This window comes from Cydia strobilella, chromosome 22, assembly GCF_947568885.1.
Source record: "Cydia strobilella chromosome 22, ilCydStro3.1, whole genome shotgun sequence".
In the NCBI taxonomy this organism is placed as follows: domain Eukaryota; kingdom Metazoa; phylum Arthropoda; class Insecta; order Lepidoptera; family Tortricidae; genus Cydia; species Cydia strobilella.
In genome coordinates this window covers 10,453,388-10,475,378 of record NC_086062.1, presented here as the reverse complement: position 1 = coordinate 10,475,378, position 21,991 = coordinate 10,453,388, and the positions used below count along the sequence as shown (strand labels likewise).

Genomic DNA, 21,991 nt, shown 5'->3' with positions numbered 1-21,991 from the left:
CTTATGATTGGTGCCGTTACTATTAAGTAACTTATATTACTTAAGATACATATTTACCTAACCTAAATATGAATCATCATCGTTAAAACTATACCTACTTCTGCCTGTCTGTCAGTCAGAGTGAGTCAGATTAAACCTCGTCAAGTGATCTAACGAGTGACTTCATATGCGTTTAAAGTAGTTTTAAGAAGTTATCATATAAACATCTCTATTATAAACAAGTTTTCAATCATGCTAAGGGAGACGGGTTAATAGTACAGACTGCGAAGTCTCTCAAATATAGTTTGTCAAGGGACTGTCTCATTTCGGGCGTAGACGGAGAGAGTCATACTGTCTTTGTCTTGCACTGGTGCTGGCGCCCAGAAGAAGGGGATGAGTGTAGTTTTTTTGTTTCTATTTACAGACAAGATTTGCTTGACCAACTATAAGTTTAGAATTTGGAATACCCCGTTTTCGCAGTTAGCCCTATGATAGCATAGTACACGCGATAGTATTCGCTGGTTTCATTTAATCAATGTTAATGTGCGTATTAAAATCTGATTGAAATGGAAACACTATCCATTATTCATGGCTAATCAGCTAATATACACGGTTCGATTTGAATTGATTCATTTAACCGATTACAGATGAAATGATTTGACTGATTAATAACACGTACTGTTTCACTTATGTAAAACCTTATTTGTTTTCCAATTATTCATTACCTTTGTTAACAGTTTAAACATTTGTAAGGGGCAGATCTTTATGCCGTAACTAGACATATCGACCGGGATAATGGACAGTGATTACCACCGAATTAACAAGTTGTTAAATCAGAATCAGCCTCCATGTGAAGCAGCAATAGGTATGCAAACTTGACATGCTTTAACTCAATCAAGATGACTTTGTTCTTGAACAAAGAGTGTCAAGTGAATAGGCGATAAATTGCGTAGTTTTGTTTTAGCTACGGAAAAAGGAACGATTGTGTGATCGAGTTCGTATAATAAACAACAACTGGAAACAAGTAACTGGAAGTGACGGGAGAGACCCCAAGTGAATGGGACAAGGGCAAGCGAATGGTGATTTCGTACATAAGTTCCGAAAAACTCATTGGTACGAGCCGGGGTTTGAACCCGCGACCTTCGGAATGCAAGTCGCACGCTCTTACCGCTAGGCCACCAGCGATTAAGTATAACTTATAGTCTAAGGTTTTGTGAGATGAAGGATGATAGGCTTTCCAGCACTTGCATTTGACTTAATATACTATCTGTATTTTACTTCATAATATGAAGTAAAATACAGATAGTCATATATATATTTTGTATTTGTAATTTGTATACCTGTAACTAGTTTAATTATTCGGTGTATTTGGCCTATGCTGTGATGCCGTGTAAAAATATTTAAATAAATAAATAATAATAAATAACGTCATTATTTATATCATTTAATTAGCAGGGCATATGACGTCATTAGAGACGTCACGGCGGGATGAGTCCGTCTGAATTGGGACGAGCGGGTAGCTGTGGGCCCGGTGGTACTGTGGAATAAACTTTAAGTTGATTGATGTCTTATACCTATGTATACTAAACTCCTAGTGCAAATTTCATTCGATAGTGTGACGAGCGTTCGCGTTATGTCTATTTTTAGGGTTCCGTACCTCAAAAGGGAAAAGCGGAACCCTTATAGGATCACTCGTGCGTCTGTCTATCTGTCCGTCTGTCACAGCCCATTTTCTCCGAAACTACTGGACCAATTAAGTTGAAATTTGGTAGACATACGTAAGTTTGTAAGCCAAAGACGGACATGTAACGTAAATAAATGAATTTTAAACATGGGGGCCACTTTTGGGGGGTAAATGAGAAAATTTAAAAATAAAGTTTTAAAACTATATCGTGTTACATATCAAACGATTATGTTCGTTATGAAAATCTCAAATATATATTTTTTAAATTTGGATTATAAGAGAAGGGGAACGTCGAATGTATACGTAACGTTAAAATAGTCATGTCAGATAAACGTCAGTCCATAAATTGTGTATGACCATTGGCCGACTATTTTCAACAGAGGGAAATGCCTGTTAATGGCTACTCCGTTTGGTTATATCAGGGTTATACCCTCGTAGTTTATATGTATAGATGTATAAATATATCGCTCCTGCCCATAAATGGCACGTGTGTATATGTACCTGTGGGGCCGGTGGTACTGTTACATTAAATTAAGTTAAGAGAGAGCTAAAACAACAAAAAACTGTCAACACTTAAACCTCGTTCAGCAAAACACCACCGGGCCTAGAATCCGCCCCAGATGAATGGGGAAATGCCATTTGTGTGCGTAATCCCGTATACGTGCACGAATACCGTCGTCGTGTGCGTGAACGGGGACGGCTGTACGGAGTATACGGATTAAACGACAGTTTCCAACTGTAGATGGATGTAAGACAGATAGATAAGTACCCGTACTATACCCGTACCATGAGTCACTGACAGTGTCAAAACTGATATTTACGCTAACGTCTTTGTAATTTACTTTCTATACATCTCGCTTGCACTTATATTATAATATGCTAGTACGAGCGAGATGCATTGAAAGGAAGTTACGTTCTCGATAGCGTTTATGTCAGTGCCAAACTGGTAGGTGGTAGCCACATATAGAAAACCGAAATGGATGGATTTTATAATTGTTGAATTTTTTTTTTGCTTGTATGTAAATTCCATGTCGTGTAAAAGTGCCCTTGCTGAATAAATGTGCCATTTTCAACCAAAAGGGTACTTATTGTCGGTAGTCAATAAGGCGCTATTTCCATATAGCTTCAATTCGAAATCAACCTTATCGACAAGCGACAATGTGGTACCGATATTTGAAAACGTCACAAATGTTGAAGTTTAAAAAACTTACCGAGCAAACTTGACCAAGTGTCTCAACGCGTTTAAGAAGTGGTGTTGGCGCCAGCTTTTACGGGTACTGAAGAATAGGGATTTCGATAGTTTTGGAAAAGTGGAAATATGAAAGAACAACACAAGCAGTTGACTGAATTGCACCAGGTTTAATAAAGAACTGACGTAAAAACATAAATAACAGATATACGTTAATATTTAAATATAAAATCATACCTACCTTGGACAGCAATGCGTACTAATTCTAATCAGTGCATACTGGAAGTGCTACGCATAAGACGCCGGTTGTCAACGATATTCCAGGACTAAATACTTATATACTTCGAGCACCGGGATAGCCTGAAGAGTCATAAAGTTAATTAACACGGAGGGCCCTGAGGTTTCGTGCCTCACCCCTGCTAGATGGTGTGCTTAAATGGTGTGTGGATGGTGTGCACCTATGCAATTAAGAGGAACGAAGGAAAGGAAAGGCAGAATGGAGGGAACCAGATCGCGCGGCAAATCACCTATGCGCTGGACTGACCAAATAAAGTCCGCAGTGGGAAACCGCGTATCTGAGTGTGCTAGACAGTCTGCCAACAGGGAGAGATGGCGGGAGATCATGCGAAGAGCTGTGTCCGCCTCTACTACCGATGCGGACGCCTCGACGTGACTACGACCGCTCTGTCAAGAGCGATACGACAGAGAAGAAGAAGGAAAGGAAAAAGAGGAACAAAAGCCTATGAAGGAACCTGGTCTTCAACATGAGGGCATAATGTCACGTCCTCAGCATTGAGGGAACGACTGAAGCAGAAAAAGATAAGAAGAAGAAGGGGTAGAAAATAAGCACAGGTGGCCTATCAGGGGAGGTCGATGTTTACCAAAACTCTTACCAAAATATTTTTTTAAACTCTTTATTTACATACAAGATATATACAGTGGTACTACGTAAACGGAATTAATGACTGGTTTCAATCTAAAATAGGCCCTTGAGGCATTGTACCAAGGATGCTGGCGGCATTTACTCGCTGTATCGCAATGCTGATACGTTGTGCGAGGAAGCCGCCAGCTCTTCGATCACCAATTACGTCAACCAGACTCTTCGCGATTTCTGCAAACGATTTGTGCGCGCTGGGACCAAAATAATTATAAATGTATATTCCGTCCAATATATATATATAAACTTTCTTCGCAATGGGGTTATAAAATGCTGTCTTATCTATATTTTTATTACATCTGCAGCAATGCAGATAGATGCGAGATTCGAATTTCGACTGCTACCTACCGACTCAGAGATGGGAGAAAAGTACGAGTATTTCGAATAAGAATAAAAATAATTATTTACAACTGGCTAATATAGTGTATTAGTGTATTTTCCCCATTCCTTTTTGTGTAATATATTATATGTTTATCCTATTAATTTTGTATGTATTTATATCCTTTATCTTTCTGGTACCTTGTTGTACATTTTGCTACATTTGTCACCCTCTTTTCACTTTCTCCTCTCAGCTACTCAAAGGTTAACTGGAAGAGATCCCTCAAAGGGATAAGTTCGCCTTTGTACATCTTATTATTTGTACCATGTAATTTTTTATATGTATATTTGTACAATAAAGAGTTTACTACTACTACTACTACTACTAATATAAAAAAACCGGCCAAGTAAGAGTCGGACACGCGCACAAAGGGTTCCGTTACTCAAAAAAATCACGTTTGTTGCATGGGAGTCCCACTTAAATATTTATTTTATTCTGTTTTTAGTATTTGTTGTTATAGCGGCAACAGAAACACATCATCTGTGAAAATTTCAACTGTCTAGCTATCACGGTTCATGAGATACAGCCTGGTGACAGACAGACGAATTTACGTATTCACGTAAATTCGTCTTACGTATTTAAGTATTCACGAATGATGAGTGATGAGTTTATTCGAATAATACCCGGCTCTGTACCGGCTGGCCCGTGTGCAGCGCTATATTTGCAAGCCGCTTACGTAGAAAGTGACCTAGTGTAGATACCCTTTTAAGGCGAGGTATTTTCGATCCGAATTTCTATCGAGCATACTTTATATGGCGTCTTTAGGAAATAAATGGCACAGTCTGTGTTAAATACGAATATTTTTCGATAACATAATTATTATCATTTCAATTACCTATTGACCTTTAAACTTCAAGAAAAGAGCGTACTCCCACCTTAAATGCCGGCAAAAGGAGTGGTGTTAAATCAGTGTTAAATATATAATATATTTAACATACACACACACACACACACACACGCGCACACACACACACACACACACACACACACACACGCACACGCACACGCACACGCACACGCACACGCACACACACACACACACACACACACACACACACACACACATACTACCTTACTATTATAGTAAGTTGAACATGGGTATGTGTGTGTGTGTGTGTGTGTGTGTGTGTGTGTGTGTGTGTGTGTGTATGTTCGCAGCATCGTAGCTCCTAAACTAAGTTTAGTTAAAATTAACACATTGAGTGCCGGGAACCCGCTCGGCAGGTTCTCTCTGTTCATAGTCGCTTTCCTCTGCAAAGCGGGAAAACGGGATCGGCTACGAGCGTAGCGCTACGAAAACTTTGGCAGGAATGCGTTAAACAATGAACTTGACTGCCCGACAATATTGCGTCTATTTTAATAAATCAGACGTTTACGTTTGCCCCAATTTATTGGGGCATTTTCTATGAAAAGGGACCTTGTTGTCGATGACGCTTACGCCGCACAGCGTCGCGCGGCATCGTATTTATATCGGAGCATCGTTAATAATAGCGCAAGCGCCATCGACAATAAGGTCCCTTTTTATAGAAAATACCACAATTCACGTTTAAGCCATTTAAAATACATCTTAACGTACCCAGATCGAACGCCATTATATTTGTATTAACCAAATAATATTTTTATTTAAGCAAAAATAATATATACAGTACCGGCCAATAATATATCACCTTTGAGTGTTTTTGTATGAGCGTGTATAGAGTAAACTATATAGGTTAGTTTGTCGATTGCATATTTAACTGGTCATTTTATACAAATATATGATGAATACTGCAATGAAATACTGTGAAATACAATAGGATACTCAGCATAATCCTAAAAAACCTCTAGCAAAAAATGAAGTTAACAATACATTAAAAAAAAACTATGAAAAAACCATTACATGAGACCAATTTTTCTCATCGCCCGTACAAAGGAATACAACTAGACTACCTAAAGCAGTGAGGTGGAAGTCACTCTCAAATATAAAAAAGTACCGTAAAAACATGGGAGGTGACATATATTGGCCGGTACTGTAGGTAAAATATAAAACGAAAATTTTAGAGTAGAAAAGGGGTTTCAATCTATTTGTGGAAGGGCGGCACCGTCGTCGAGCCCCAGCCACGGCAATTGACTTAACCTCGTAAGGCCCAATGTGCATTACAATGTACACTCTAATTTGAAGTTTGAACCTTACACTAACTGAATTAAGTAGCATTTCTTCTATTTCACTGTTTCCTAAAGCAAACGACAGTCACCCTAATCTTCTATACAACAAGGTTCAAATATATTAAAAATAGGAAAACTATGTATGGTGGGCCTTACGGGGTAAAGCGGTGGCGTGTGCTTCGGATGCACATGCTGGTGGCGCGTATAACGGCGATATTACATTTGTATTGATGCACTTCACACCTGAGTCAACAGAGGGGGTACTTATACAGCTATGTGCTAATGCATCGTTATTGCGAATGTGTGGGATTTGCATCGGTTTAATCAGGTTTACTATTAAGTAAATGACATTGATAATATGTCACTTTTTAACCTCCAACGCAAAAAGAGAGTTGTTATACATATGTTTAAATAAATAATAATAAATAAATAATGCAGAAGGTGGTGATCTAGGACACGGCGCGGATAGTCCGCCGGTTCCTCTCACTGCGGCCCTGACCACCGGCAGCTTGGGCCTTGCCCCGCTGCCGGCGGCACCCTAGGTTAGGTTTTTTATAATAGGTATGTTTATATATTTTTTGTAAGTGTTTTTCGCCACTCCGACCGATCCTGTGCCGCTCGCAGCCACCAAATTCCCGCGACCTTCACCAGGTCGTCGCTCCCTCCTTCGGTGGTTGCGAGCGGCACAGGATCGGTCGGAGTGGCGAGCCTTGGGGGAGGCCTATGTCCAGCAGTGGACGTCTATCGGCTGACATGATGATGATGATGATGAAAAGTGTTTTTATATTTTATTTATATACTCACATTGTAAAACCCTAACCTAAGACCCAAAATAAATAAAGAGAATAATAAATACTATAGGACATTCTTACAAAAATTGACTACCCCACAGTAAGCGTGTGCTATCAAAATCGATGCAGACTTGTCTTGGTCTAACTCTATATGCTTCACTCTTTTGAGCAGAGCACTGATATTCTGCCGGAACCCAGATCACGTTTCAGTTGGGTAAATATGATGGTAAAAAGTACGGTACTGTAAAAAGTGTGTACTTAGTGGTGTTAGTGTTCCGAAATAAAATCCATAAATAAAACAAGTAATTATGTAATACCTAGTCATGAGATTAACTCCTGGCTTCCTAAAAGATAGGGGGAAAATAGGGCTCCGGCGGTCCAGCTCGCATTCTATTTCTACCTGCCTGCAGCTATCCGGTCAGATTTTTTATCATTTTTGTATAAATTAGGAGGAATTAATATAGAATTGTTTTACCTTTTCTTATTTACCTATTATAGTTTGATGCATATTACAAGTACATGTAACGGGTCTCTGTTGTTCCCCATATAGTTGTAAGTCATAATGTATTGTTTGTCCACATTTTCGTTAGTCATAATTTGGTTTTTCTCAGAAACGCGTAACTTTTCAGGATTGCCATAAAACAAACCTAACCTAACCTATCTATATGGTAGCCTGAGGAAAATCCTGGAAAATTAACGGTTTCAGAATAATAACTAATGATAATATGACAATCATTACATTATGAGTTTCAATAATTATGTTAAACAAAGGGACCCCACATGTAACGCTTGTAATTAGAGGATAAGCAGAGAGAACCATACCATCCTATTTCCTTTGCTTGTGTTATAACTTATAACCCCAACGGATGAGTTCTGATGTTAATTTATTTCACGTGAAAATAAACTTATTTTGAATATCACAAAAACCTTTACCTCTGTCACGTCGGCCGTCGGCCTCGGCACAAAGATGGGTCAAGTGCTGCTACCAATTATATAACTTATTTAAGCGACGTCGACACGTCCCTTTGAAGCTGTGTTGTATGAATGTAGACATGTATACATTACAATACATAATATGAAGGGTACACGGAAAGAACATGTCTAGTCACTTTTTCGGAAAATGAGATTTTCATTTCAAAATGTAGAGGTTATGTATTTTGCTACCACTGTATAATATATGTAACACAACTTTTATTTATAATAATATTTCATATTACACGTCATAATTGGATTTACATAATATATTCAATTCATTCAAATAATCATTAATACATTTTGACATGGTTCCAAATTTTAAAACCGCGATTACTCAAAATGTTACTGAAATTAAGTGACTCGACATGTTCTTTCCGTGTACCCTTCAAATATTACTTATACGAGGGTGAATTGAAAAGTTTTGAGCCAACATTTAAAATAAAGACGAGTTTTTATAACAATTTCATTTCTCTACATAATGATCAGTCTCCAGAATGATCGATTACACTTTTGCCACCTTGCTTCTAACTTCATTATTCCTTGTAAAAAATTGAATCTTCAATGTGATCGAAATATTCAGTCACAGCTTCTTGTGCAGTCGCCATCAGATATATCGGAGCGGCCGAGGTGCTCACAAATATCTGAACACGCCTCTATTGTCAACATGTTAGAGTGCGTGTTCAGATATTTTTGAGCACCTTTTGGTCGCTCCGATATATCTGATGGCGACTGGACCTCAATATCCGTCGAAAATTTCCGTCCTGGCAAGTGTTTTTAGGGTTCCGTACCCAAAGGGTAAAAACGGGACCCTATTACTAAGACTCCGCTGTCCACAGACGTCTGTCTGTCTGTCACCAGGCTGTATCTCATGAACCGTGATAGCTAGAGTTGAAATTTTTACAGATGATTTATTTCTGTTGCCGCTATAACAACAAATACTAAAAAAGTACGGAACCCTCGGTGCGCGAGTCCGACTCGCACTTGGCCAGTTTTTTTTAGGTTCTGGAGAAGATGATAATCAGAAGGGGCCAAGTCCGGCGAATAAGGCGGATGCGGGAACAATTCAAACCCACAGTTGTTATGTATTTGTGCGATAGTTTTGGCTGCAGTATGGACAGGAGCATTGTCTTGGTGGAACAACACTTTTTAGGGTTCCGTACTCAACGGGTAAAAACGGGACCCTATTACCAAGACTCCGCTGTCCGTCTATCCGTCTGTCTGTCTGTCACCAGGCTGTATTTCATGAACCGTGATAGCTATTAGACATCTGAAATTTTCACAGATGATGTATTTCTGTTGCCGCTATAACAACAAATACTAAAAAGTACGGAACCCTCGGTGGGCGAGTACGACTCGCACTTGTCCGGTTTTTTCTAGATATCATACCAGTTATTTTAGTTTTAATTTCTTTTTGTAGACGTTGTAAAAGGCTGCAATACTAATCAGCATTTATGGTTTTACCCTTTTCGAGATAATCAACCTTCTTCGCTAAATGGCCTTAGCTTTTTTAGGAGATGGAGACCCTCACCACGGATCATCCCTGACCTTTTCTATTGTTTGGATGTTTGGATTGTGGACCCAAGTGGCCCATCGCTCTACCCACTGAGCTACCGAGACTTCACTCGAGGACAGCGAATATTTCCACCATAAGCGCCTTAATTTGTTAATAAGGCGCCATTTATTTATTACGTAAGGCGATTTTTCTTACAGGAGGGTGGGATGTCTTCATAGTTCTTACGTAAGATCACAAAAATGCGCAAGTTAAGATTATACTTTGAAAAACCAGCCAAGTGCGAGTCGGACTCGCGCACGAAGGGTTCCGTACCATTACGGAAAAAAACAGCAAAAAAAATCACGTTTGTTGTATGGGAGCCCCATTTAAATATTTATATTATTCTGTTTTTAGTATTTGTTGTTATAGCGGCAACAGAAATACATCATCTGTGAAAATTTCAACTGTCTAGCTATCACGGTTTATGAGATACAGCCTGGTGACAGACAGACAGGACAGACGGACGGACAGACGGACAGCGGAGTTAGTAATATCCCGTTTTTACCCTTTGGGTACGGAACCCTAAAAAGTACGCGTTCATCTGCGTGATGGCGGATAACGATACACTTTAAAATGAAACCAAAGTTGATTATTACATTTATTACCAAAACATTTTTTTGTACCTCTGCAGGTACAAAATAAACGTTCCTAAAACTGTTTCTTTCAAAATAATAACTTAAAATAATCCCAATGAGTATTCATTTTTCCTTTACATTCTTACGTAATAAATATTAAACAGGGGAGGGGGTCAGCGGATTCTTATTTTTTCTTACATAGAGGTGGTAGGGGGTCAAAATCTGGCAAAAATCGTGTTACGTAATGAATGAATGGCGCCTAACAAATACTTAAGATTAAGGGCACATTGGATGTCAAAATGAAACAGTAGCAATTATTTTAAACCAACTTTATTTTTAGCTAAAATATAATAATTCATACATCAAAGAGGATTCCTAAGTATACTGTAATAATACAGCAAAATACAAAAAAGAAATTAGCTACCTCACATAATACTTGTTAAAAACTGGCTGTGCGAACGCTGTCAAAGAATAAAACCTTTCAGATCTTAAACTAGATTAAAAACATTAAAATAGCGAAGTTGGACGGTTGTCAAGAACAAACTAACAAACACAACGGGAAACTTGAAGCAGAAACTTAATACGGCGGGCTGCGTTGACTGAATGACAGGTGACATTTTCGTTGTTTAAGATGGCACAATTTATCTAACCAAATGACAAAATCTTGCCTTGACGGTTTAGGTTTGTCTCATAGCGGAACACACTATCGCGTCCACATAGATTCTCTCAAGTGTTGATTCTATAATGTGTTGATAGTATTGTGTAAAATTTTTTTTAAAATTACAATAGACCGCGAGCCAGGCGCAAATTTCGTCAGTCATCGCCTCCCGGGCGAAAACTCGCATAGCGGTTAACGGCTATGTATGATGAACCCTCGTGAACGTCAGCTGCCGCTCCGTTAGTGGGTTGAGGAATGGTAGCTACCGAAACGCGTAACACGGTCTTTCCACAGCGATACAATCGGCTGACGATTTTGTTTATTCACAATAGCATCTAAACTATCATCTGAAAAGTATTAAGTGGGAGGCGATAACAATTTTTTTTTATAGAATTTATTTGCTGCCATTCCTCAACCCACCAACGGAGCGGCAGCTGACGTTCACGAGGGTTCATCATACATAGTCGTTAACCACTATACGAGTTTTCGCCCGGGAGGCGATTGGTAATGGAAATCTGTTCCGAACCCGCGGTCTACAAAGGCTATTTTCCGAATTACTTATGCTTACAGCGCTCACAGCACGCTCCCGATCGGACCGATTCACGCTCATAGCGCTTACATGTGATATCGTGACGTCATTGATGACGTCAATGGACGGCGCTCACGGTGCTCACACTCCCAGGCGTAAGCACCTTGAGCGCAAACGTCACGGTGACGTTTGACAATGACAGCGCTATGAGCGTGAATCGGTATCGTGAGCGTGCTGTGAGCGTAATTCGGACATGAACACGCTCATGACCGGTCCGAAACAAAACACGCGGCCTTGAGCGCGCTAACTGATTCGGATCAGCAGCTAGCACTGTAAGCGTTCTGAGCGTTGTGAGCGTAATTCGGAACATAGCCAAAGACCATCTAATATGACAGTTGTCATGACAGATGTGAGACAATTTAAGTAAAATTCAAAGCTGCTTGAGAGACAGCTATGTATTTTTAACGTTGATCGATCAGTTAACCGCACTTAACATAATGTTTATTGTCAAATTTGTTAGTTATTTGACACAGAAAGCATAAGTGCGGATAGTTTTTAAAACAGTGGACTTTAAATTAGATTTTATGCGCAAAGGCTACTTACTTACTGGCTGGCTGGCTGGCTGGCTGGCAGGCTGGATACTTATGTGGATAAGTTACTTTGCGCGAGTTTTTTTAAATGCTATGAGATTAAACCAAACTTATTAATAACAATGTCAAGCACAACCCGCCCGTAACCGCCACATGTGCGAGAGAAACGGCAACATACAACAACGCTAACTAGTGACAAAGACAAAATGATTATGTCAACGATTGCTTGGGGTCGTACAGTCGTACACATATAACACTAATATGGCAAACGTTCCATGATATGCAACCACTTAACTTCAAACTTTTCTTCCAACCCCGTGACCTTGGGACGAAACTCGACACTTCAAAATAATATCGCGTCTGTGTATTTACTCTTTCATATATTTTGTCTCTGTCACGGGGGTGGTAACAGCTGGCATGCGAGCGAGACGCACTACCGATAGACCCAAATAAAACCCTACCTACAGTTAGACCGGCGGCGTAACCGCCTCTTACTACCTAATTGTTAGTAAAAATCCCTTAACGCATTCAAAATATATATATAATTAATTATATAGTAGCTGTCGATACCATTTTGTATATTACTTGTATAATATCGTACATCTATTTTTTTTTTCAAAATATCTGTGCCTAATATACATTTAAGCCGATCTTTGAGAAGCTCATAAAGGGTAGAAGTATTTTTGGACATTTCTGTGTCGAACGACAATAACTACAAATTGTACGAAGCTTTTGTACCTTCAAATTAATGTTAAATGCATTTTGAACCAAAAATAACTCAACGCAAACAGGCAACGCTGTACCGGGACTCTAAAACAAAAAAAAACATAGCAAAATATATTTGAAGTGTAAAGTGAAGCATACAACATATCTCTTAAGTATTCAATATACATAGTATTTGATCACTTACAAGCTATATTACGAGCTATACTGATTCCATACGAAATTACAACGACTACTGTTATTTAGTACATACAGTTGTTTCCACTTATTTTTAAAAAAAGATTAGAAAAGAGTTCTAGAGTAGAGTACTCTGTTCTACAAAGCAAGCGCGGAGCGAACTGCCGCTGCCAACATGACGGACACAAAATGGCCGCCGAGACGGACACAGAATGGCCGCCGGGCGCGTTCCAAAACACGTTAAGTACACTCGCGCTTATTGGCAACAATAGTTTGCGGAAAACCATTTACGTATAAACTTGATATGATCAATTTTAGACTTACAATAAACTACAAATTAAAAATATAAATGACAAATTGTGCCGTGGTTTGTGCCAAGCTTCTACACCTCGAGAAATCAATTCCGTTCTGTACTGTGGGTCGCTGAGTCGTCTCTGTCGCACATTAGGACCGGGCCTAGTGTGGGACAGAGATAGACGGATCGCAAACAGTATGCATTAGTTTAATCGCATTACTTTTAGTTTCCGACTTAATAGTTTCATCATTCCTAAGTTAAATGACTCGTATACCGATTGGGACGTCAAATTTAACTAGTCTTAGTCAATTATTCTATTTTTGCCCAATCAGTCGATTAATATCTTCTGTTGCAAAGATAGTAAGACAAAGAAAGCCTTACACTTTCTTTACAATTACAACTTAAATCATCAATTTGCATATATTTTAAAATACAGTTGATATTTACTGATGGTAATACATTTTCCTGTCGTTTGTGTAATTTACTTTGATCGTCATATTTGATATTCTAGTAGTATCCCGAACGAGCACTAGTCGAAATAATTATATCTAAACTTCAAAGACAAAAATCAAAAGTAAACACATCAGTGTGCAATGATATTATAAATATAGATAGGTTATTTTGTGTCACTTGTACAGTTTGCTCTTATAGTTGGATTTTTAACTATGACGCGCAAGTGACAAACACTAGTCGTCTCTTTTTTACTTATGAATTATTTTAATGATGCTATCTCTTTTACACGTTTGAGTATGTAGGTGTATTTAGTGTGTGCTACAGTGACGTTGGAAGCATTTTTTTCGCTTGGTATGTTAGGGTATGCCATATCTACAGTTATAATATCATTGCCAGTGTATCGATTATCACAAAACCATTAAACGACGTTCATACAACAATACTTTCCATTACACGTAAAAACTAATGCGGACAGTTTGCGGAGCGAGATAGCGATAGAGGCGTGGCTCGCGTGCGAGAGAGATGCAAGATGCGCGGGCTCATTACATGGTGCTGTTGTCCCACTCCAGCTGGCTGATGTTTCTGTATTTATGCTGTTTGCCGGACATCACTATAAAAAGGAGAAATTTTGTTTTATATTTGTCACAAATCCTCTACAACTCATAAATATTGATAAATATATTAAGGGGAGGACTGCAGGGCCCAATACAGAACCCTGGGGTACTCCAACGGTTATTTGTGGCATGTTTTTTTTAGTACCTGTACAACCTGCGACCTTTATTCTATGAAAGGTTACACTCGAGCAAGAGCTTCGCATTTTATACTCATTCTGTTTAAATTCATTTTTAAGAAACTAAAACAGATGATTCACTGACTCGAAAGCTTTTGACAGGTCACAGAGCAGTATTTTAGTTTATCGTACATTAAAGCATACCATTCTCGTTTCCGTGTATATGTTTATACTCTGGCAAGCCAGTTATGTCAGTATACAAGGCGGAAAATTGAGAAAATGTAATTTTTCTACTAACAAAGTTGGCTTGCCTGAGCATATAAGTCGGTAAGCCAAAGCCTGGATAAGATGCGTTTTTTTTTTCACTAACTTTTTTATACCACCTCGGCGGTAAACAAGCATATGGCCCACCTTATAGTAGGGGTGTAACATGCGTGTTGCCGACCCTAAACACGAACTAGAAATGACCACGTACCCTCCTCGTCTTCGTCCGACGAGTCGTGTCGGTCCGAGTCGGAGTCGTCGCACGACTCTCCGTCCGAGCTCAGCTCGGCTGCGCCGGCTGTGCCCATCTCCGCTGCGCCCTGCTGTTAATTAAAAAAAAAAGTTATATTTTACACTTCAAAAATCTGTGAAAAGAAACCAATAGTATGAAAGGAAAAAATCTTAAAATAAGCTTTTTTCTACTAGTCGACTGTAGTGGTTGAATTAAGATTTCGTATACCACACTATAACTATTGCGTACTCTTCATGTATGGGCTCCTACTATAATATTCATAAGCAAACGCTGTAATCAACTATAATGAATTTGACCAATTACGTGGCGCCGCAGTCCAGTGGAAAAGACACCAACGCGTGACTATTTCAAGAGTAATAAATAGGTATTCATATATTATGCACGCGTTAATTTCTTTTGTACTACTGAGATACTTACCTAATTTTCATGAATAATTTAGTTTTATAGTAGGAAAAGTATTGTTTTAGATGACTCGTAGAAAAAGTATTGTATACGTAGTGATATAATCGAGCTTTTCAATCTTTTACCTTCATTAGGCCACTCAGCAAGCTCCGTGGCCTAAACACGGTACTCAACCGAAAAGCTTTCTATTATATCACGATTGTAAAAAGTACTATTTTAGGTCTCTGGTCTCACCTCATCCATGGGGTTGAGCGTGATGGTGAGCGCGGAGTCGTCCCAGGCCATCTCGTCTCTCGGCGCGCGCGCACGCGGCGCTCGCGGCGCACGCGCACGCGCCAGGCCCACGCCGCCCGCCAGCACCAGCACGCCGCACGCGATCACGCCGATCAGCAGGGCCACGTGGTCTTTGCGAACGAATACATGGGATCAACAACCGAACCAAAGATAGATATAACTCCGTAATAGATGGATACAGTCTAAGGAAAAAACGTGCCTCGAAAATCACGAAAATTTGATTCTCGATCAGATGGCGCCACTAGTTTTCGCCTACTCTCGTATAGAGGGCGTTGACGGTTGGGTTTGTTATTTATAATTTTAACGCATATCGATGAAAGAACATGGGTCAAAATCGTATAAAAATAATTAATGCAAATAAAAAAATCATTTATCCATATTTAAATACATTTTAACGTATTTTTATAAATCTTCATTTTTAGTTTTAAAGTATGTCGATAGATGGCAGTGAATTTACAGTGGTTACAAAATTTACTATAACAGTACCGCTCTATCTTATTATATCCTCTTTGAATCGAACGAACTAACTAAATAATGTACATATTAAGCGTGGAGACTTTACGTCTCTGTAATTGAGTTATTAGATTAAATCTGTATCAAGCAGAAACGTCTGTGAACGATGTTACGAAATTTATTCTAAGCTTAATAGTAGAGTTAAACCAACAAAAGTCTGCAGAGATTTTGACAGCATACGCAGTGCTAGTGTTATTTATACGTCATAATTTCATAGAAGTTTAACGTTTAAAATAACACCTAAACTCGTAAAATTTAAAAGTAGTAAACTTTATTGTCTTGGGTGAGACCTGAACTCACACCACTGGTTCGCTAGCCCAGTGCTCCGCCATCTGAGCTCACCAGATCTCATCCATGGACAGAAAACATTTCCACCGTATAGGCCTTTTAGGGACCCTAGCGACATCTACCGTAAGAATGTTAGACTTCTTAAACGACTATCGGAGTTTCAAGTTATTGGATGGTTACTGTAGCCGCCGTGCAGGTCTCGACGACTCAAATAAAACTTCGATTTGAAGTAAACTGATGTAATTTTCCAAATATACTGGTGTACAAAGTACAATTGCCCAAAACGGTCAAAAGGTGTAGAAGTGGTGGTAGTTGTATAGAGGCTGACGAGAGAGTGATTTAGCGAAAAAGGTGGTTCAAATTTAGGTGCCTCTAATTGACCGCGATACAAATGATGTGGAGCGCTCTTATTGGTGCTTCAATAAGGCCTCCGAATACTAACCGAGCCCGACGGCTGCGTTTAGTTACTGCAAGGAATATTTAATATAAATAAAAAGTAGCGTTCGCATAGTTCGCAACAGTAACTCACTGGTAGCGCTGGTGGGCGCGTCGAGCAGCCTCGCGGCCGGTATCTCGGCGGAGTGCGCGTCGCGCTGCGCGTGCGCCGCGAACACGCGCGGCTGCAGCGCGTGCCCGTGCAGGTGCGAGGGCTGCGAACACAGTACATTTGTTTTAGCCGATAGCGAGATGCGAAGCAGTGTAACTAATACCATACTAATATACTAATCAATACTAATATTATAAATGCAGAAGTGTGTCTGTCTGTCTGTTACCTCTTCACGTTTAAACCGCTGGACCGATTTAGATGAAATTTGGTATTCAGATAGTTTGAGTCCCGGGGAAGGGCATAGGACATTTTTTATCCAAGAACTCACCCCTCAAGGGGATGAAAAGGGGGGGTGGAAATTTATATGGGGAATTAAAAAACCGCGTAACCGTTTTAGATAAAACTTGTTATGGGGATAGTTTAAGATATGGGGAAGAATATAGAATAATTTTTATCCCCGAAATTATCCCTTAAGAGTTTAAATAATGACCTGAAAACTTATATAGTGGACCAATTTAGGGGTGCAAAAAAGGATGGATTTAAAAGCAGATTTGTATAAAAAATAATGTTTTACAATAATTTATTGTTATATGCTAAAACTCATTATGAAAACGGCTTGTAACTGCAATAAAAATGTAAGTTTGGTTATGTTAAATAACATGAAACCAGGGTTTGAAGAGTGACGTTAAGCGTAACCATACAAATGAAACATTGATTTTATCATCGCGTAATCCATACTAATATTATAAATGCGAAAGTGTGTCTGTCTGTGTGTCTGTTACCTCTTCACGCTTAAAGCGCTGAACCGATTAAGTTCAAATTTGGTAAGAGATAGTTTGAGTCCCGGGAAAGGACACATGGTAGTTTTTATCCCTGAAATCATCCTTTAAGGAGATGAAAAGGGGGGTGGAAGTTTGTATGGGGAATCGATAAAAAGCAGATTGGGTAAAAAATAAACTACGCAAATTACTAACTCTACGCAGACGAAATCGCGGGCAAAAGCTAGTTTGCCATAAACGTAAGTACCTGTTTGTCTCTGGCCACGGCGTCCATCTTGTCGGCCACGCCGCTGGGGTGCAGCTCGCGCGCTAGTCCGTCGCCGCTCATGTGAGGATGCACCACGGTCAGCTGAAACAGAAAGAAATGTGCCATTTTCAACCAAAAGAGTACTTATTGTCGGTTGTCAATACGGCGCTATTTCAATATAGTTTCAATTTGAAATCAACCTTATCGACAATCGACAATGTGGTTACTTACAGGGATAAGCTCGCCTTTGTACCTAAATGTATATGAATTTCATGTTAACAGTTTTTTTTTTGTACAATAAAGTAATTTACTACTACTACTACTACCTTTTGCTTGAAAACATCACAAATTGTCATTCAAGTTTAGGGAAGAAGAGACAATATATACAAAACGCTTTTTGAACCCTTAGCCACACTCCGCGAATGTACAAGTGTCTTATTGAACTACCTACCTTAAAAATATTAAAATTTCATATACAGTGTGGAAAGAATGAATGGGCCCTGGAGAGAAATTGCCTCAAAACCTTAAGTTAGCTCATTTTGCTTAAAGGAAATATTCTTTTATTTTTGAAAAGAAACGAAATTGCATTCAATTTTTTTTTTTTGAAATTTGCTTGTTTCACCCGGGAATCGAACTGACTAAAAAAAACGCTATTTTATTCTACTATTCGATACAGTTAATATTAATGATAGCATTAGGTCTTACACTCGTCTGTCTTACAAAATATCCATGAAATTGAATATTTAGTATTCAAGAACAAACTTACTTACTCCGTTCAAGAACATAGACAAGCAAAATTGAAAAAAAAAAAAAACTGAATGCAATTTTGTTTATTTTGAAAAATAAAAGAATGTCTTAAGGTTTTGAGGTACTTTCCCTCCAGGGCCCATTCATCTTTTCCACACTGTATTTTTAATAATTTTACATCTCAAACCTCTCTATGGAAAGTCATTTTTTCTCGATTTCGGAGTTTGTTACTTAAAAAATATGAAACAAGACACGTGATCTAAAAAAAGGAAACCTAAAAATGTTACAACCCTATGATTTCTTACCGTTTGAACATATTCGTTGCTGGTGAACCGGCCGTCCAGCTCGGAGCATGTGAGCTTGAACACGCGGTTCAGGTAGTACGCGGGCTTCTTATTGCTGTATTCAATCTCGCGGAGGACCTACGGACAAACATAATTTAGAAATATAAATAGTTTAGTTGGTGTCAAATAAAAAGTTAACAGCACCTCGTGGACCGACATCACGCACGAGTCTAGCTGCTGGGTCGTGTTTACCTGCTGGTAGTTGTGCACAGAGTCCGAGCCGGTCAGGATGACGCCGTCGCGCGTCACGGCGGCGCGGATGTCGTACCGCAGCGGGAGCTCCGAGGCCGAGCGGAGCGACAGCGCCTCGTGGTCCGGGTTCAGGGCCGGGTACACCGACACCACGCACGAGTCTAGCTGCTGGGTCGTGTTTACCTGCTGGTAGTTGTGCACAGAGTCCGAGCCGGTCAGGATGACGCCGTCGCGCGTCACGGCGGCGCGGATGTCGTACCGCAGCGGGAGCTCCGAGGCCGAGCGGAGCGACAGCGCCTCGTGGTCCGGGTTCAGGGCCGGGTACACCGACACCACGCACGAGTCTAGCTGCTGGGTCGTGTTTACCTGCTGGTAGTTGTGCACAGAGTCCGAGCCGGTCAGGATGACGCCGTCGCGCGTCACGGCGGCGCGGATGTCGTACCGCAGCGGGAGCTCCGAGGCCGAGCGGAGCGACAGCGCCTCGTGGTCCGGGTTCAGGGCCGGGTACACCGACACCACGCACGAGTCTAGCTGCTGGGTCGTGTTTACCTGCTGGTAGTTGTGCACAGAGTCCGAGCCGGTCAGGATGACGCCGTCGCGCGTCACGGCGGCGCGGATGTCGTACCGCAGCGGGAGCTCCGAGGCCGAGCGGAGCGACAGCGCCTCGTGGTCCGGGTTCAGGGCCGGGTACACCGACACCACGCACGAGTCTAGCTGCTGGGTCGTGTTTACCTGCTGGTAGTTGTGCACAGAGTCCGAGCCGGTCAGGATGACGCCGTCGCGCGTCACGGCGGCGCGGATGTCGTACCGCAGCGGGAGCTCCGAGGCCGAGCGGAGCGACAGCGCCTCGTGGTCCGGGTTCAGGGCCGGGTACACCGACACCACGCACGAGTCTAGCTGCTGGGTCGTGTTTACCTGCTGGTAGTTGTGCACAGAGTCCGAGCCGGTCAGGATGACGCCGTCGCGCGTCACGGCGGCGCGGATGTCGTACCGCAGCGGGAGCTCCGAGGCCGAGCGGAGCGACAGCGCCTCGTGGTCCGGGTTCAGGGCCGGGTACACCGACACCACGCACGAGTCTAGCTTCTGCGTCTCTGCATCTGGGAAAGCTCTAACTATTAGAATTTCCTTTTATAACATTGGATCTGGGCTAAAAAGCTGACGGCATAAATTGGTAAGATGAGAAAAATTATATCGTTTATGTACACACGTCGCTGGGTATTCTCGACGATTACTGTTTTTTACATAAAGCACCACGTAATCTTTTAATTTTGACTGCAAATACAAAAACGAGTTGGAGTATATGGAATATCTGCCAAATTGTACGGCTAAGCTGAGTGTTAGAGTCATACCACTCAGCTTAGAGAACATCCTAAGAATCTGACAGAAATGGACATAATCCTTCGCCGCGTCGTCGATGCCGTTGATGAGGATTTTTTGTGTTTGGGGCTGCACAATGATGCAGTTAACATGGCATAATATCTCACCTCATCTCACCTCACCACCTCAGATATTGGTCACTAAAGGAAATTATGAAGAACAACCAGATACCAACAAATATTAAGTCCAAAGTATTTTACACTTTGTATCCTTCCCTCCCTTACATATGGATGTCAAACATGGGTCCATGTCTAACTGTCAAGGAGAGGAAAGCTTGCAGACTTGAAGTTTGGCAGACTTAACCATGTTGAATATAGAACTTAGAGATACAATAACACTGAAGGTCACTAGAAAGAGACAAAGGGTGAAGCATTGGCTGTTAGTTTGGATATAGCGAAGGCCTTCGATCGCGTCTGGCACAAAGCACTTCTTTCGAAGCTACCATCTTATGGGCTTCCCGAGAGATTATGTGTATGGGTCAGTAGCTTTCTAGCAGACAGAAGCATAAAGGTCGTAGTTGACGGCGAATGCTCAGACTCCATGTCTGTGAATGCTGGTGTCCCCCAAGGCTGTGTGCTATCACCCACGCTATTCCTTCTGCATATCAATGACATGCTGCAAATCAGCGGAATTCATTGTTATGCTGATGATAGTACGGGTGATGCCTCTTACACCGGCCGCACCAATATCTCTCGGGAAAACGTCATCGAGAGCCGGAACAAACTTGTGTCTGAAATTGAGACTTCCCTAAAAGAAATCTCTGAATGGGGTCGACTAAACTTAGTCCGTTTTAACCCTGCCAAGACACAGGTTTGCGCGTTTACCGCAAAAAAGTTAGAATTTGTCGTATCACCTCGTTTTGAGAGCACTCCCCCGACTGCCGCAGCCAGTATCGGAATCCTCGGCGTCGACATTTCGAGTGAAGTCCAGTTCCGCGGCCATTTAGAGGGTAAGGCCAAATTAGCCTCAAAAAAGCTCGGTGTGCTCAACAGATCGAGACAGTATTTCACGCCGGCCCACCGCCTACAGCTGTATAAAGCGCAGGTTCGCCCACACATGGAATACTGTTCTCATCTATGGGCAGGGGCACCCCAATACCAGCTTCTCCCTCTGGACCGCATCCAGCGAAGAGCGACTCGAATTGTCGACTGCCAGCGTACTTCGGAACGGCTTGACTCCTTGGCGCTGCGTAGAGATGTGGCCTCGCTCTGCATTTTCTATCGCGTGTATAACGGGGAGTGCTCCGAGGAATTGTTCGGATTAATCCCTGCAGCTTCTTTTCGCCATCGCCCTACGCGAAAACATTACCATCCTCACCACTTAGATGGTTGGCAGTCCTCAACTGTGCGTTTCTCTAGAAACTTCCTGCCTCGCACAGCTAAA

General features: G+C 41.0%; 1 protein-coding gene across 1 annotated transcript in view; it reads right to left on the bottom strand.

Moving 5' to 3' along the window:
- Positions 1–10,520: 10,520 nt before the first annotated feature.
- LOC134751451 (calsyntenin-1) overlaps positions 10,521–21,991 on the bottom strand; it is a 274,101-nt gene continuing 262,630 nt past the window's right edge. The window contains exons 14-20 of the mRNA XM_063686859.1: positions 19,232–20,328; positions 19,001–19,117; positions 17,949–18,050; positions 16,905–17,025; positions 15,515–15,684; positions 14,837–14,948; positions 10,521–14,241 (exon numbers count right to left, since the gene is read on the bottom strand). Coding sequence (XP_063542929.1) covers positions 14,174–14,241; positions 14,837–14,948; positions 15,515–15,684; positions 16,905–17,025; positions 17,949–18,050; positions 19,001–19,117; positions 19,232–20,328 — 1,787 coding nt within the window. The 3' untranslated portion in view covers positions 10,521–14,173. The remainder of the gene's footprint in view (positions 14,242–14,836; positions 14,949–15,514; positions 15,685–16,904; positions 17,026–17,948; positions 18,051–19,000; positions 19,118–19,231; positions 20,329–21,991) is intronic.